The 19,501-nt window shown below is 35.0% G+C and overlaps 1 protein-coding gene across 2 annotated transcripts in view; it reads right to left on the bottom strand.

Moving 5' to 3' along the window:
* Positions 1 to 19,501, bottom strand: part of LOC150108931 (uncharacterized) — a 298,899-nt gene that overhangs the window by 37,602 nt on the left and 241,796 nt on the right. For both annotated transcript variants that reach the window (XM_090411045.1, XM_090411050.1), the window contains exon 16: positions 17,029 to 17,176. In XM_090411045.1, coding sequence (XP_090267171.1) covers positions 17,029 to 17,176 — 148 coding nt within the window. The remainder of the gene's footprint in view (positions 1 to 17,028; positions 17,177 to 19,501) is intronic.

Below are 19,501 nucleotides of genomic sequence, written 5' to 3'. Positions count from 1 at the left end.
TGCATTTCTTCGCCGAGCAGTTCAAGACGCCGGAAATCCCTATCCCTATATCCCGCTAGCTGTCGAGACTACTCATTGGTGCCCTGTGACGCCAAGAGAAAGATTCCAAAAACACGGAATGGATGAGACCCCCCCCTCAAGCACTGAATAAGGAAAGGAAGATACATGCAAGATAGGAGAAGATCCACGTGAGTCCATCTTTTCATTAAATGTCTGTGAATTAAGTGAAAATTCCCCATCGATATGTTAAGTTATCTAACTTAAGGAGGCAGTTTTTGTGTGAGCATTACTCGTAAATGTGTGTAATTACTGACAAATGAAACGTGAGCGCAGTTAACTTCCCACAGAAGAAGTCGGGCTATTGAATTCTTTTGATAACTAAATGTGTGCTTGTGATAATTCTTGTTGTTGAAGTATTTACCTGCTATCATATTATAGGAATGTTTTGAACTTGATGACATAAACTGTACCAATGTAATTACCAGAGTTTTAACTAAATGTTCAAGAAAAAAAAAAAAAAAAGATTCTGAGAGATATATACATATATGTGCGTATGGTGCCTGAATGAAGCTAAGTTACAATTGATATGCACACCTAGGAAATCTATGATATATGTGAAATTTCCTAATAGTTGTGATATAAAGTAGACTTATTGAAGATTTAATTAAGTGAGTGCGAGAGAATATACTAGGAATCAAATTTAAGTGATCTTTCAAGGCTAAGAAATAGTTTCCTGTGAACCAAACTTGTATTTTCATGTAATGTGTACAAATATTAGACCAGTAATTAAACTTGTTTGTTATTATGATTTAAAGTGTTGTCAGATCCAATCTTTTGCAATGCACTGATCCCAAAAAACACATTTCGGACTTGCAAACAGGAACCCGAAGGCTAGAAGTGATTTAAGATAGGTAGCGAATGTTTTGCCATGACTGCAAAAACCTCGACGAGGATAAGATATAATTCTAGTTCTACTAGGGTATGAAAGTGTTCTTTTGCCTATAGGGGAACTACATTTACAATGGCGTAGCTGTTGACAGAAGAAGATCCACGATAATTAAGACAAAATAGAGGATCGGATCAGTTTTGCAAATGATCAGGACAACAAAGCGCATATTAACAAGTGTATATATTTCAGTAATTAGAGATACTGTTGAAATTATATATATATATATATATATATATATATATATATAGTACAAAATATTTTCAAATTTGACCAAAATCGCATATCACAGCTGCATGAAAACACGTATCAGGTTGAGTGCAATGCTATCTCAAAGGCTGATAGTAAAATAACTAAGTGGTATTCGCCTCAGAGAATTGATAAACCTCGACGCAGGAGTGCTAAGTATAAAAAATATTGTTTGCATCCATATTTAAATGTTTGAAAAAATTTTTTTCATGAAAGGGTGGGCCCATGTGAAATTCCAATGTTCCCAAGATATGAATGATCTAAAACATCGACCTTTTACAGTGGAAATACACCCAAATTTCCTTGTACAAATGTATCTATTTTTCTATGTAAAGTTATCTGTGTAAAGAAAAAAATAAGTCCAAAGGGAATTAACTCACTCATTGTTCAAGAAGAGATGTGGAGGTAATGAAACCAAGAGAAACGCCAAAGTTTCGGCGTGCCTTTTGAAAATTGTTTACAAGGCCCGTTGCAGGTGACCTTCAACTTTGAAGGTCACCTGCAACGACTTTTTGACTTGTAAACTTGTAAATGACAACTTTTGACTTTCCTTTTGATTCCTGCCATGCCCTTTCAATATTGAAAGGGCGTGGCAGGAGTCAAAAGGAAAGTCCCGTAGGCAGGATTAAGGAGGTAAAGAAAGATTTTTCGGTGAAAATTCGAGAACCATTAAGTCAAGTGTTATTATCCAGGGTTCTCATAACTACGAGCAAGACTCGCACAGGAACATTAGGGGTGTCAAAAACTTAATCCAAAATGCAGGGGCACTGGTGGTTAAAAGGGTTAGATCTGAGATGAAAAAGGGCTTTTTTTTTTTTTTTTTTTTTGTATCTGATGTGATTCATCCACGAGAGATCGGGTTCGAGAGGTGCTGTTAGTTCCGGAGGGGAAGACTGAGGTCCGTCCACCGAGAGCCACTCAAGATGCAGCCGTAGATATCTGGAGGCGATAAGCCAACGAGAAATCTTGCCATATTGGTCCTGAAGCTCTGCCACTCTGTTAAGTAAGTGCACGCCCTGACCTATGCATTTCTTCGCCGAGCAGTTCAAGACGCCGGAAAGCCTACCCTATATCCCACTAGCTGTCGAGACTACTCATCGGTGCCCTGTGACGCCAAGAGAAAGATTCCAAAAACATGGAATGGATGAGACCCCCCCCCCCCCACCCCTCAAGCACCGAATAAGGAAAGGAAGATACATTCAAGATAGGTGGAGACCCACGTGAGTCCATCTTTTCATTAAATGTCTGTGAATTAAGTGAAAATTCCCCATCGATATGTTAAGTTATCTAACTTAAGGAGGCAGTTTTTGTGTGAGCATTACTCGTAAATGTGTGTAATTACTGATGAATGAAACGTGAGCGCAGTTAACTTCCCACAGAAGTCGGGCTATTGAATTTCTTTTGGTAACTAAATGTGTGCTTGTGATAATTCTTGTTGTTGAAGTATTTACCTGCTATCATATTATAGGAATGTTTTGAACTTGATGACATAAACTGTACCAATGTAATTACCAGAGTTTTAACTAAATGTTCAAGAAAAAAAAAAAAAAGATTCTGAGAGATATATACATATGTGTATGGTGCCTGAATGATGCTAAGTTACGACTGATATACACACCTAGGAAATCTATGATATACGGGAAATTTCCTAATAGTTGTGATATAAAGTAGGCTTAATGAAGATTTAATTAAGTGAGTGCGAGAGAATATACTAGGAATCAAATTTAAGTGATCTTTCAAGGCTAAGAAATAGTTTCCTGTGAACCAAACTTGTATTTTCATGTAATGTGTACAAATATTAGACCAGTAATTAAACTTGTTTGTTATTATGATTTAAAGTGTTGTCAGATCCAATCTTTTGCAATGCATCGATCCCAAAAAACACATTTTGGACTTGCAAACAGGAACCTAAAGGCTAGAAGTGATTTGAAATAGGTAGCAAATGTTTTGCCATGACTGCAAAAACCTCGGCGAGGATAAGAAATAGATAATTCCTGATCTACCAGGGTATGAAAGTGTTTTTATGCCTATAAGGGAACTTTGGGGGCACAGTCATTAAACAAATAAATATCTGGAGATCCTAGGCATGAGAAGGAATACTTAAGGTTGATTAATAAAGATAAACAATAAAGAGATATTAATAGTATATGTGCAAATTAGAAGTAGCAAGTAACTAACTATAAATACATGGCAACTGCCACAGCACCATACATTTTACAATATCTTGAATCTACCTGTTACATACAGCATAACTACTCTGTTCATCACTAATCCTGAAGATGTCACTTTACACATTAATCAATAATTATTTATTTTTTCTAAAATGTGCTGTTGATTTTCATAAATGTAATAATGATAATGGAAAGTATACGTGGAGTGATTCATGATGCAAGAATTATGGAAAACTTTTGTAACACCCAAGGAATATAAGTTATAATTTTTTATTATTATTATTATTTCATTCTGTTGCTTCATTCATAAATGAAGCAACAGAATTTCTTTCATCTTATGTATGTTTTTTTTTAATGAACTGAAGGTTAGTGTTTTACCCAAAAACTTCAAAAATTTTTGATGTTCATTGCTCATTTGATTATCCAATGGTAAGATTTGAAAGGTACATTTTTTCTCTGTTTAAGAATTAATATAGGCAAAAATCTAATTTGTATAACGTAGGGGTTGTTCAATACGTTAAAAACTTGCTTTTTTTTATGATTTCATGTTGAATGACATGAAGTTGAAAGCTGACTGATTGTTTATTTGTTTGATGTTTATTGTCACAAGGATGGCTGTGGACATACTTCACAAGTAAATAATCATAGCAGTATACAACAGTCAAAAAAAGAAACAGATGTAGATAAAAATGTACATAAGTACATTTATACAAAAGGTGTGCAAAAACAAATATATAAAAAAATGGATAAAAAGCAGGTTTTATCCATTTTTTGAAGAAAGACTTTAATTATGCCATCATTCCAAGAAACATTCCACAAGTAGACATTATGACCAGTGTTGAAAAAAAGCTACTAAATTTCTGTCATCTAATGTAGAGGCATTATCCATAAGATTACTTCAGTTTTATTGAACAGTCACACACAAAAAAATAATTTCACAGCTTTAGAAAAAGAAGCTTTCTAAATAGTGCAGACTATGACATCAAGGTTACCTCCATAACCTCCGATTACATTATGGAGGTAACCATGTTACCTCCGATAACAAGGTTACCTCCATGTTATCGGACTCTTCCACATATTTGGAAATGGACCATGATCTGACTTGGAAAAGAATGATCACTTAAAAATGAATGATCTAATCTCCAGTACTTTTGAATTTGCAGAAGACCTTAAAAAACAACTGAAATCCAAACACATGCGATCACTCCGAGATTATATGGCATGCCCAAAGTTCACAAGCGACATCCCTCCATGTCCAATAGTTGATGGCAGAAGATCTCAAACATATTTTGTTTCTAAATCCTTATCTAATCTCCTCAAGCCTCATATAGGATATACAGACTCATATTTAAAAAACTCAAGACATTTTGTAAATAAACTTTCAAACATTCAAATTTTCATATTAGACTTATTCTCAACTGAGTAAAATGCATATCACCTACATTGTACTCCAACTAATTCAATATGCTCAGATACGGAATGTCATTCATTGATAGCATTCATTCGAAGAAGATCTCAAGAAGAGACAAAGATATATTAGAATAGAATAGATATATTAGCAGTTTAGATGTAGTTTTGTTATTTACCAACATCCTTGTTGAAGAATGACTAGATATACTTGAAAACCTATTTCTTCCGGACAACACACATCGCTTCCAACATTGCCTAAAGTCTCATTCTTCACTTGGAAAGAAAAATTTTACCTACAAAATATATGATCTTGCAATGGGCTCACCTCTATCACCTCTGATCGCCAACTTATAGATGGAAAAATTTGAAGATCAGCTATAGAAAAGATCATACAGGCAACCTTAAAACCATGTGTATGGCGGAGATATGTAGATGACATCTTTATCATCTGAAAACACACCCAGAAAGACCTGAAGATTTTCTATATTTTTGGAAAAATCGACATTCGAAAATAAAATTCACATTAGAAGGTAGAAAAGAATGGCAAATTACCATTACTAGACATCCTTGTCAATAAAAAACATCACAGGAGGATTACCATTTGAAATCTATAGGAAAGAAACTCATATAGGCAGGCACCTACAATCAAGCTCATTCCATCACTCTCAGCAAAAATTAGGTATAATCAAAACCTTGAAAAATAAATTTTTATTAAACATACTAAAATATTATGACATCAAACGAAAACAAGAACTTCACATCCTATTTCATCAGTTCCTCTAAAATGGATATTCAAAAAAGTACTAAAGAAACTTATTTTCTGATGAACCACCCTGTGATAACACAAAAATTAATTACAAAGGCATGGTATCTGTTCTATATGTTGGCAATGGATCAAGGAAGCTAAAATATTAAAGGCAGTCAACATCAGAATGGCCTTCAAACTGATCAACACCTTATGAAGTTTTCTATGCTTCCCTAAAGACAAAGTTCCATTTTATAAACATCCAGGTGTATACAAGTTTCCATGCTCTTGTGGAAAGATATACGTAGGTCAGACTGGGAGAAGTTTCAAAATACACAACAAAGAACATATGGGCAATGTTGAAAACAAACAGGAAGAAAAAAGCAGACTAGTAGCTCATTCTCAAAGAACATCACACAGTAAATTGGCAAGCATCCTCCAAGGTCATTTGCTCAAAAGGCACCCTAAACAGAAATCAAGGAATGATCCTTCATGACACCTGGAAGTCATTAATTAACATGTATAAAATTAAAGACTTCACCTATGCCAGAATTAACATGCAAAGTTTAACGCAACAATGGGGAGACTGCATGTAACATGCCTAATTATACTCATGATTAGACTATTATTTGAGTCTTTCCAACTATAAATATTAACTACTATTGAAAAACATTTAATTTTTTGTCATTTTTTATTTATGTTAAGTAACCTCCCAATGATGTTGTTAGTCATACAGACAGAAACATGTAAAGGAAATATATCTAGTATAAATAAACAATTGTATATGAGTTAAACCTGGTTATTATCAATCAAAAAAATATATATATATGTTAATCATGATCCTAATACAGAATTTCCTCAGTATTAGTTAATATTGCTAATAATTTGATGGCAATCTAAAAACTGCAATTTGTTGTAATGTTAAGAGTTTCTTCCCTGATGTTTTAGTGCAGGAGTGGGCAACCCCTTGGCCACTAGCCACATGTCGCCAGTGGATAACACAATTGTGACCAATAGTGTTTTTGGAAAAAGTTAAAATTAAATTCATTATTTTATGTATATTATAAAATGATATTATTTGTATATTTTCCTTGATAAAATCTTATTTTCCTAATTCGCAAGTTTAGGAATCAACTTTTTTCCACATTTTTTTATTCCAAATTTTGTAATATGTGGCAACTGCACTCCATTTAAATGAAAATAATGTGAAGCCCACATTGCCATGTTTCTACTGCATTTTGCATCAGGAAAATTTATGTGCTTAGATGTCTAAAAGTGATGAACTGAAAAATGTGATGGACATTGTAAAAATTATGAATTATATTAGTGGAAGCTCTCTCATTCATTGGCAATTTGTTGAATCTTTGAAGAAAAGTGGTGACTGCACTTTTGTTGATCTTACTGATTTTACAAACGTAAGATGGTTAAGCAGAGGAAAAGTCTTAGAACAATTTACATTCCTTAAATAAAAGAGTATCTTGATGAAAAAGGTAAGATTGAAAATTTCTCTGAAATTGACTTTTTCATGGCAGTGTGATTTGCACTTTCTGTGCAACAAGATGGCTCACTTGAATAATTTGAATACAAAGTTTCAGGGAAGAGGTAAAATAATAACCAGGTTTTTAACTCATATCCCTATTATTTTCATGAATTTCATAGCTGAACCTCCTTGCAGAACAATTCCAAAAGAATGATTTGACACATTTTGCAAAGTTGAATAGTTTTCTTGAAAATAATAGGGATATGATTTCTCTTATGCTAAAGATAATCTCTATGTAAACTGGATCAAAAATCTATCTCAAAAATTTGAATCACATTTCTCCAAATTTGCAAATTTGAAACTGATATTTGATTTTTTGCATGATCCATTTCAATTTGACTTAACAAATTTTTTGTTAAAGATGCCAAGCTATTTTAAACTTGGTTTTACTCCATTTCTCAAATAAGCAAACAGACAATTAAGTCAAGTTTGCGCCTGCACTTAGTGCAAGTCTAAGTGACCTGTAAAGTAGTACAAGTCTAGGTAACTCGTGGTAAAGGTGGAATAAGCTCTGATCACTATTCTTAATATTTACCCTTAATGCAAAGCCAATCTCCTTTAGATGTATGATGCTATGCATTAAAGGCAAGGGGGGGGGGACCACTACCCAGACCGGTTTCGACCTTTATTGAGGTCTCATCAGTGGGAGCCAGGCTTAGAAATACTAAGGTTAAGTAATACAGAGCTTATAAGTATTTTACCAAAACAAGTTACCATAAAGTGCTTTGACCTTATTAAATAAAAATCCCAGGATGAGAGATAGATGTAGGAAGTTTTTACCTTGGGTATAATATATGTTAAAGATATAATATATCTTTAACATATATTATACCCAAGGTAAAAAACTTCTTACAAATTTTTTATTTTTGGATAAGCATGGATTTAAAGACAAGAAGCTTACCTTGCAAAGTTTAGAACACATAAAAGGTAAACAAAAATGTTCTATCAAAGAGATGCGACTCATTATTCTGACAAATTAGAGTCTTCTGAATTTAAAGATAGCAATTTCAAAATTATTTTCCATGTTTGGATCTATATGGGTATGCAAGTCAGTATTTTCTATGGTAGATTTCCTCAAGTCTAGATATACAGATCTTGGTACCGACATAAATTTACAGCGGAGCAAAGATGCTCATGGAGAATACGCTATATTGCCAAAACTGTTCTGACAGTAACTGTTTGTATTTCTGGTTGTTGTCAATACGAGGTTGGGCCTCCTCTCTGCTATTACCCACTGCCCTTCAGGTTCCAGTAAAATGCTGCTGGAATATATTTCCATTCCTGTAGTGTGGCGAACAGATGATGAGTGTTAGTTGGGTGAGGAGGTCTGGCACATAACCTTCAAGCTCATTACAAAGATGTTCAATAGGATTGAGGTTGGGGATTCATACTGGCCAGTTTAGTTCTTCCACCTTTGTCTTCAAACTACAGAGCTAGGACCCTTGCTTTGTGAGCAGGTGTGTTATCATGCTGATACAGGAAAGGGTCTGTTCTAAACTGCTGCCACAGTGTGGGAAAACAGAATTGTCCAAAATGCCATGGTAGGCATCAGTGTTTAAAGATCAGGACACAGAAACCAATGGGTCCAGTCCAAACCAGGAAAAACAGCCCCCAGACCATTATGCTACTACCTCCAAATTTCATGGTCGATACAAGACATTCCTGTAAGTATCATTCACCAAGCATCTGCCAGGTCCAGACATGTCCATTGGATTGCTAGATCGTGTACCACAATTCATCGCTCCACAGGATCCTCTTCCACTAATCCACAGTCCTATGATGGTGACATCAGATGACACCAAGCATTAGCAGGTGTAATCAAGGGCTTATGAGCTACAGCATGACCATGAAACCCAAGAGCAAACACCTCCAAATGAATAGTTCAGTCAATGGCATCCATTCCAGAACTCATGCAGAAGTTGTTCACGATGGTTGCTAAGGCTGACTGACGATTTACTGTGACAACAAGCTTGAGAGTTTACCAGTTCTGATTTGTCGGTTTCTTGGGCCTACCAGTTTGGGGATGGGGTTTGGTCATTCCATCATGTTTCCACTTCACAACAACCTTGCTTACAGTAGACCGGGACATGTGCAATGTAGCAGAAATCTCTCGGACCAAATGACCGAACTTGTGGGCTCCAGCTATCATACCACGTTGAAACAGACTCAACTCTTTTCATCCACTCATTCTGATGCCCACAGGCCTATGCTTATATAGCAATGAAGATGTGTATCTGTGTCAGACAGATGGGGCAACATAGTTTTGGGAGTGTAGATGTTAAGCCAAATTTCATGAAACTTGTTATTAAAAACCTCATCAATTTTCACACTGAAGGCAAGTTCAAATGCAGTTATTTTGATTTAACTAACATGTTTCAGTTATTTATATTTATTTATTTTTATTTTTGCATAATGTGGCCAACATTGCTTTCATTTGGCACAGTTGTGGCCACTTTGAAATATAATAAGTTTTAAAAGAGGTAAACCGTGAGTAGACATAACTATACAAATAAATAACGGAAAAACTCACGTAGAAATATTATTTAATAGTATAATTTTCGCCTGTGTGTCACAGGCATCTTCAGTACAATTAGGCACAAAAATTAAACACTAACTGACAATTCCAAAAAGCGCCACCTAAGTAGCTGGTGTAAGATAACTAAAAAGGTCAATAACTTTCCTAAAAAAAAAAAAAAAAAAAAAAAAAAAAAAATTAATACAATAAAAAGTTAGGAAAGATTAGCTGATTTGTAAAGTACTATCTCCCATAAAGGGGATAGACGTAAGCCGTCGGATCTGTTTAAGTTAGGAGAATGAAGTAGAGTTTCACATGCTTCTTTATAAAGGCGTTCCATGAGAAACTGACTTTTGTGAAGAACTCTTGTCTTTCTCCAATGAACTCTGTGTCTAGTGAAGATGGCATGTTCTGCAAGTCCAGACTTTTCAGGTTTAAAGTATTCAATATAAGATTGGTGTTCTTCTAGCCGAATGGAGGCAGATCTTCCCGTTTGTCCGAAATAACATAATCAGTGAACGTATAGCAAAAATTTTAAAACCACTGAATATTTTTGTTGCCTTTCGACCGTTTAGAAAAATCTCCACCTTTCTCGCTTCTCCAAAGGACAAGCTTCCACATCTTAATCATCCAGGTGTCTACCAGATTCCGTGCTCTTGTGGATTATGTTATTTCGGACAAATGGGAAGATCTGCCTCCATTCGGCTAGAAGAACACCAATCTTATATTGAATACTTTAAACCTGAAAAGTCTGGACTTGCAGAACATGCCATCTTCACTAGACACAGAGTTCATTGGAGAAAGACAAGAGTTCTTCACAAAAGTCAGTTTCTCATGGAACGCCTTTATAAAGAAGCATGTGAAACTCTACTTCATTCTCCTAACTTAAACAGATCCGACGGCTTACGTCTATCCCCTTTATGGGAGATAGTACTTTACAAATCAGCTAATCTTTCCTAACTTTTTATTGTATTAATTTTTTTTTTTTTTTTTTTTTTTTTTTTTTTTTTTAGGAAAGTTATTGACCTTTTTTAGTTATCTTACACCAGCTACTTAGGTGGCGCTTTTTGGAATTGTCAGTTAGTGTTTAATTTTTGTGCCTAATTGTACTGAAGATGCCTGTGACACACAGGCGAAAATTATACTATTAAATAATATTTCTACGTGAGTTTTTCCGTTATTTATTTGTATAGTTTGAAATATAAGTTGCCCACCCACCCCTGCTTTAGTGGGTTAAATACCCGATGAGAACTGAAAAATCAAGGCAAGGTATTTAGAATCTCCTGCTGGATTTTCATGAATTAAAAAATAAAAGGCAAACTTTTAAATAGCATCAAAAATAAAGTCTCTCTCCATCTTGTGCAAGAGCTATATAAATTGGGCTGAGTAGGAAAGTTTCATGTAATTTTTTTTTTTTTTTTTTACATTTGATTAACTCTTATTGCATTAGTAGCCTCCTTAAACATCATTTTAAACTAGTATTTGATTTTGCATTGCAAAACTGAATACTAATCATATTTGATACTCTACTTGATTGATTGAAAGTTGGGCAATATTTGGCTAGCTATCTGGCTAGAGCAAAGAAAGGTTTACTATTTACTTTTTTTTGGTTCCTCCACATCAGTCTTACACAAATTATACTTGCCACAAGAGACCTTTCTTAACAGTTACAAGAAGAATAACTGTAAAATAGCATTAAAATATAGTACTCCCCAATCTCTAGATGGCTGATGTTTCTCATTTATCATTTATTTCTCCACCCATGAAAACTCAAAACTGGGAGAATTGTTCCTTTCAGAGTAGCAAATGATTTTTACCTTAGTGTCATGTAAGCAGTGGTGTAGCTAGAGCTTTTGTCACCCGGAGCAGTCCCTGAGTTTGTCAATTTTATCAAAGAGATGTTTTATTAACTGCTTATATTTTGCTGATTTTCAACTCAGCATCATCAGAGCACAACACACTTGTACACGCGACAGTGAGTGAGTGAAACTATACAATTCCAATGGACAAAGGATCTAAAGTCCTATTTTGGCGCCCTCTAACGAAAAAAAAAAAAAAAACAGCTATGCAGGATAACAGTCTCTTAGGATAACAGTCTCCAAAAGCTTTGGCAAATTAATGCAACCAAATTTGTTAAGGTTGGGAGAATTCTTCAAAGCCATTGCTGACTCAAAAAATAATCTTTCAGATCTGTAATGACTCCTAAATAGCACATTCGTTTTCCTCCATCTAATCCTGTGTGACGGAGTGTCCAAAGCGTGGTCTGCCAGTCCCGACTTGCCATAGTAATAGTAGCGAATGTATTTTTCATATTCTTCCAAGCTGATGTTAACTGATCTTCCTGTTTGGTCATAATAAGCCAAGTCACAGTCACAAGGAACTTCATACACTCCTGGGTGTGCTAAAGGGTGAAGTTTATCCTTAGGCAAGCAGATCAGAGTTGCCAGCTTGACATGAGGTTTGAAAGTGGTGCGAATGTATTTTTCGTATGTCAAAAGATGTACCTTTGATATTTTTCCTATATCAGAGGAACATCTTTTCTGATGTACCTGATATAGGGAATACAAATGGTCATTTTGTATTCTTGTGTATTAGGAGAGGGCAGAGTAATGGGCCGATGTAGTATTTTATCTATTTTGTAGGGATTATAGCCGTTGGCTAAGAACGTATGGAGCAGATGTTGGAGTTCTGTGGTCAGAGCTGTATCGTTAGAACAAATGGTTCTGGCTCTGGGTGTAAGTGTTTTTAAAATGCCATACTGTTGGACTGGATGATGATGTGATTGTTTATGTAGGTATCTTTCTGTGCGTGTAGGCTTTCTAAATGGAAAAAGATAGTGATCCAGCTGAAAGGCAGGTGACTAATGTGTCAAGAAATGGTAAACAGTTATTTGATTCTTTTTCTACTGTGAAGTGGATTTTGGGATGTTGACTGTTTAGGTAGGTGACAAATGCATCCAAAGTGTCTTTGTTCATGGGGCCAGATGGCAAACACATCTACATAGCATAACCACACTTACGGCTTGTATGTAGCTGTTGTAAGTACTTTGTTTTCAAAGTGTTCCATGTAAAAATTTGCTAACGGGGGGGGACCCATAGCAGCACTACAAACATAATCTGTTTGTAGAATTTTCCTCCCCATGTAAAGTAACCTTCATTCATGGTAAATTTAAATAATTCAAAAATATCAGGGGGAAATTTAGACTTGATTAAATCAAGAGTGTCTATAAGTGGTACATTGGTAAATAAAGAGGTAACATCAAAACTAACCATTATGTCTGAATTTTTTAGGATAAGAATTTTAACCAGTGTTTTGAAATGGACTGAATTTTTTACAAAAGTAGAGGAGTTGCCAGTAGGGGGAGGCAAGCGACTCGGCTATATGCCGGGCCAGTTTATATGTGGGTCTATCTATGCTATCCACTATGGGGCATAGGGGAATATTAGTTTTGTGGATTTTTGGTATTCCATAAATACGGGGTGGTTTAACATGAATTGGTTTTGTTTTCCTGATGATTTCTTTGGGCCATGAAGTCACTTTTTTCAGTAATTTTCAGACTTTTTTCTTTTGAGGCATCGTAGGGTCTCGATGAATAATTTGATACATGGAACTGTCATATAGGAGATCTTGCATTTTTCTGTTATACTCTTCTTGATTCATGATAACTGTTGCATTTCCTTTATCGGCTTTTGTAATAATAATATATTTATTATTATATAACTTTTTAGGGCAGTTATTAGATTACGTGGCATACTGCTTTTTGGAGGCTTAGCCTTGTTTAGAATATTTGCTATATCTAGTCGCACGTTATTGGCCATTGCCGGTGGAAGATCATGGATACCCCGTTCTACTTTCATCCTAATTTCTAGTTTAGGAATTTGTTCGCAGTCTAGGGCAAAGTTATGCCCTAGACTGCGAACGTTCTTGGCTTCTTCAGTGAGTGTTTCCAACGATAGGTTTACGACCACATGGTCTCATCGAAGTTGTGGTCGGGGCTTCGAATGTTGCCGCTGTTGTAGAAGTTCATATTTCTTTAGGTGTCTGCTTTTTAATTTTGTAAATTCTTTTTTTGCGAAAATTTTGGAGAAGTGACGTAGGACAGTCCACATTTCAGGATTTAACACGTTGATTAGTTCTTGTTGTAGAGCTGTTTAGCTTACTAAGCTCTGTGAGTAGCCGCGATTTGTTCTCAGAGCAAATCGTAGCTCCATAATTAAAATTAAATAAGTAATTAAAAAATAATTACTTATTACCATTAATAAGGATAAAGTTTTCCTAAATTTTAGCTATGGAAAGACAGTTATTCCAGTTTGAGTTTGGGTGATTTAATAGTGCTTCAGGACTGTTTTTCAAAATATTCACTCATATTTTAAATGACAATGATGTAACAGATAACAGACAGATCCTGCACCACATAGGATAATACTGTGGTTCAGTGTCCATGCCATATTATACCAGACTACATTTTTCAAGGTTTTTTTTTTGAATGATGTAAGATTGGTGTTCCTGCAGTCCTTTTTCAGCTGAACGTCCTGTTTGTCCAAAGTACAAGAGAAAGATATAAATCCACAAATCCATTCTGAAAACCTAGTGAATACAGGATGGTAATCAAGGGCCTGTTTATCTCTGATGGAGGGTAATCAGGAAAGGACTTTATTAACAAGAAAAAACGTGGGAAGTAAATTATATCTTTTAAGGATCTTTAATTCAGAGATTACTGCACTATATGTATTGAAACTCACTAAACATGGTCAAGGTTCTTGAGAAGGTTGTTGTGAAGGATGGTTTACGATAAACTTAAGTTTTCAGTACACAGATAGGATACAGAAAAGGGGATGTCCAAGAAGGCATTTTCAATCCTTTTCTTTTCTTTTTCCATGATATGAGGGTATAGGCTGCTAATCTTGGTTAGGAAGGTAGATAGAGCTGCATCAGATTCAGGCCAAATTGCAAAGATGTTGTTGTGTCCCAATTTACGATTATTAGGCTTTCAACTATCCTTACATGTGAAACTATACTTGTCTTTATCCAAATCTTATCTATATACGAGATATCACCCAAATACAAATCTTCAAACTTCTTCTCCCCTTAGTGTCCCTAAATATTTATTTTATACTGCGCCTTTCAGGACATTTAGTTTAAGATATAAAATTCAAAAACAAGGAGCAATTACCAAAATATGTCCGAGTGTGAAACTAATATGCAGTTGTGACCTTTATCTCATAACTTAACAAAATCCCCCCCCCCACATGATTAGGTTCGTACGTTGTTACAAGTGGTGCACTGAGCGGCAATTTCAGACAACTGTATTTTCAAGGAACAAAAGTTTATTGAACTCTTAAACATGATACAATTCATTCTTTATCAAATAAAACTCAATTCAATACTAAGAATATATAATACAAATTAACACTAGCTAAAAACAAGTATTAGGTTAAGATCCTATATAAGAATTGTGATCATACTGCCATAACAGATTCTATACATACAAACATGTATAATTCTAGAACTAGTTGACCTCTTTTATCTAACCCCTTACTGATCTGATCACGCTATAATTCTGTATTTTCTAGGACATATATATTCAGTTACTCTAATTTTCTTACTAAGACAATATGGATTAAATTTATTCTTTCGCTGAGCTAATACACACTCTTGACCTTTAAAACTCTCTTAAATAAAATACAATGTACATGCATAAATCTCTAGGCACATGAATACTTATAAATGCATAGTAACAAGCTCATTTTCATTCTAGTCTTACATGTACTAAAGTCCTAGTATAATTCTCATTAATTCCTTCAACTGTTCAGTAATTGAGCAATGATTACAGTTACATATGATTTGGATTGACACGAGTTTTTACAGTACCTTTTGACTTGGCTCTTCTACACTGGTCTCCACCTTTTTCCGATTGTACCTTCCTAGGACGAACTCTTCTATAACTTATCACACTTAAGTTCTTTTAGCACTAAGATGGGCTTTCACAATCTTTACCTTACATGCTTCAATTAAGAACATACATAGGATCATCTATTCTATGGCTGCGAAACTCACCATGTGGGTACAGACTTCCTTATAGATTTTTCCTTCTCTCGTTACGATCACTGGTGATGAAACACTCTGACATTATCTTCTTTCCTTTTAACTAAACGGTGTCCCTCATTTCTTACAATAGGAACATGGAATCGAAATCCATGTTCCTATTGTAATTTCAACTATAATTTTCACCTGGATGCAAGCATATTTTTCTTTCTTTTAATTTTTTGTATTTGTTACTTTCAAAGGCTCTTAACGATATCTGCTTAGGAACAAGCTTGCTTACTTAGTTATCTATACAGGGTTTTTATTTCTTCTCTTGTTACATCATGATAACTGAAATTTTCACATTCTTAAGTTATCACGGTGTAACAATGTCATCCACATGGTATACCCAAAATGACCGTTATGGTTTATTAAGGAAAATATGGAGTCTTCTAGATGTAAAAATTAACTTTGAATGGAGAAAAAGGCCTCCTCACAGAAGTGTTTTTGATCTGCTTGAGAAATGTTTTCTAAAGACAAAGCTGCCTGAGTCAATGACAAGTAATTTTACTATGTCTAGACTCACTTCTATGATAACAACTGAAGAGTGTCAGCAAGTGGGTACACAAGTAAATGAAGACAATGTCAAAGTGATTATCATGTCAGCTGTAAGGATAAGTTTTTAATTTTTGTCAAGAATTCCAATGAATTTTTCACAGAAGGGTGGGAATGACTTGTACAAGTGCTTAAAAGATGAACTACGAATGTTAGGCAGTTAACTATTTACTCCATGTTCTGTGATGACTCACTGTTCTGTGAGTAATCACAGAACTCATATAGCCACTTAGAATGATTTCTCATTCTCCCACCATATCTGGTGGGAGAATGAGAAATTATGATATTATGCAACATTTTACCCCATTTATTTTTTGATAAGCTCCTCTCACCAAATCATTATGTCTCAATCATATCACCTCTTCACTTCTTACTACCAAGTCTTGCAAAGCACATTTCCTCAATCTGTCCTCATACCTAATGTTAATTCAAAGATACTTAGGCACCTGCCTATGGACCCTAATTTTTTCGAATCTTCCAAACATTCAGGTGATCTGATTGACAGACAGAAATCTGTCTCGATCAGCGCTTTATAATATTGTTATCACATCCTTATCCCTGCCTCTCAGTGTTTTTCATATTTCGCAGGCATTTTCTGAGTAACTTTCAAATAAATTTTAACTTCAGGTTAGTAGTGATTAAGATAATGTTAAGAATACAGTTTTTTTTAATATATATATATAAAATGAAAATATTAAGTTGCAACCAATGTCTTCAACATGCATTATCAGCAAAAACATATGGTTATTAGGCAACAGCAATTGCATCCCATTTTTTAGTCGATCTAAAATTTAACAAAAGGTTCATATTTACCTAATGATGTGGCACGTGCCTCTTCAGCAATAATTTTATCCTTTTCTGCAAGAAGTTCAGTTATCTCAAGCTTGTGTTTTCGATCTAGTTCATTTAGCAGATGCTGATATGTATTTTCCATAACAACTAATCCTTTCTCACAAAGGTTCTGTAATAAAAATTTTGATTTTTAAAATTATATTCTGTTACAATAAGATAAAAGATACAGTGAGCTATATGACATCCATTCCATTTATGCCTGGTGCAGGTTGTTTGTTAAGAATAAGTGGATTACGACAGGAAAATAAAAACACTGAAGAGAAAACAAAAACCCACTCCAATATCAAAAGCAGAGCAATCTACTTAATTCTAACCCAAATAATCTCAGGTAAAAAAAAGTATTTCCACTGTTGCTCAAATTTATTTTCCCCAGGCACCTTCCCCACTGATAATAAGTGATATTTTTCAAATGATAATGGACAATAATGCAGTTTGTGATCCTTTTAAATTACGATATCCTAAGCTTCTGTGTTTGTTGCATCAGACATCCACTTGGATTGCAGTCAAATCAACTAAGGCAATGAGACCAGTGCATTATGCCTGCAAACTGGATGTATTCTTCTCGCTTATTTGCCTTTTTTTGCAAGATGAAAAACCAGAGACTGTGCATCTATAAGGATTTTTTCACCTTCAGATAAAAAAAAAAACTTTATAAAAAAGTGCTTCATATCCTAGGCAAGATTTTAACCCAGGTCTTTCCCACCAAAGAGAATCACTGATATTGACTGAAGTATGGAAGCTTGCAACCTCTAGGATAACCTTATCTCGAATTAGGCACTGCTAAGCACTAGTTAAGGATCAACTGTCCCAAAATACATCTGACATGTTATCTGTAATATATTATTATTAGAGAAGCACTATTAAAGAGAGAGAGAGAGTTATCAATCTAACAGATGAAAATTGATCATTCCAATATCTGCTGTTGATTATTTCTTTTATATGAATTCCACTCAAAATGCATTAATAGTGTAATGAACTAAGGATTAGACATTTTGAAAATCATGCCCTATAGACCAAGCACAATTTTTTTTTTTACACCATTTCATGTGTCAAATATGGAGGATCGTGTTTTCATACTGGGCAATGAAATTCATCTACCACCTAAAGACTTATCTGTGTCAACAGTGGAATTCAATTCTAAGCGCACAGCTTATTGATTAAAAAAGCAGATATTCCATCTACTCAGCTAACCAGGATTGCAGTTTGTTGTTTACAATTATACCAATTATTATTATTAAGAGAGACCTCCAGGGAGTCAAGAACTCATCAAGGGAGGCCACATATTACAACGCACCAGCTATCACACTGCTTGCACATACTACATTCCAAAATCTAGCCCTCACCCCTTCTTAGCGGAATTCATTCTCAGCTTCCAAGGATGCCCTCTTGTCCTTTCCCCACCCTCCATAAAATGAAGAATTCCATCAACTGAAATCCTGTATTACCCCTTCAGAAGTTTGTATGTCTCAATCATATCACTCCTTTTCCCCTGTTTGCTAGTGTCCGCACTCTACAAATTCTCAATCTGTCTTCATAATCAGTATTCCACAATTCTGATATCATTTTTAACTCATTTGCACTCTCTCTCCACTGTATCAGAATCACAATGGAAACCAGGAGACCAGACCTGCACATAATAGTCCAAGTGAGGTCTTATCAAGGCTTTGTAAAGAGGCAAAATGACTTCCTCATTCTTAAACAAAAATGTTTATTTCAGTTCAGCATTGCAATTATCTTTTGAGTTGCATTTGCAATCTTTGCTACATGGCCCCTGAACTTCAAGTTGCTATCTACTAACATACCAAGATCCCTAGCCTGATCAGTTTCTTCTAGCATAATCCCAAGATCCGGACTTGTTGGCTGAGTGGTTAGCGTATCCGCTATCCAGTCAAAAGGTTGTGGGTTCGAATCCTGCTGTGGGCATGGGTGTTTGTGATTGGCTGTGAAAATACTAGTGGTGATGGTGGGTGGTAGATGGCATGTGTGTAGATGATGCGATTCACTGTTGGTGGATTGAATGGTGGAGGCAGAGAGTTGTAGAGTAGGTGCCCTCCCTGGATTAGTCTTTGGATTCCTTGGAGGTGTCACATAATAATAATATGACATTGGATATCTAATCAATGAACAGCAAACTCATATATACCACTCAAAAAGTAAATAAATCAGCTGTTCTTATGTTCAAAATCAGAACAGCTTAATGTTTGAACAAGTCTGCAAATTTTATCATTATGATATCTGCTATTTGCATTTTTATCAATTGTTTTAATATGAAAACCTTAAGATCTCATTTATTTGAAACAAGTGACCTGATTCCCTGCCCAGAACCAAAACGTCTGATGTCATGTAACTCACTGTATAATAAACATCCATCATTGTTCTATACCAAGTAGCTCAACAATGTTTGCTTTTACAACTCATAAGTTCATAAAGTGAG

This window comes from Typopeltis vanoorti, chromosome 2 (assembly GCF_054136105.1).
Source record: "Typopeltis vanoorti isolate ZY-2024b chromosome 2, IOZ_Tvanoo_1.0, whole genome shotgun sequence".
In the NCBI taxonomy this organism is placed as follows: domain Eukaryota; kingdom Metazoa; phylum Arthropoda; class Arachnida; order Uropygi; family Thelyphonidae; genus Typopeltis; species Typopeltis vanoorti.
Note: the sequence above shows the minus strand (reverse complement) of the source record. Positions and strands in the feature narration are given on the sequence as shown.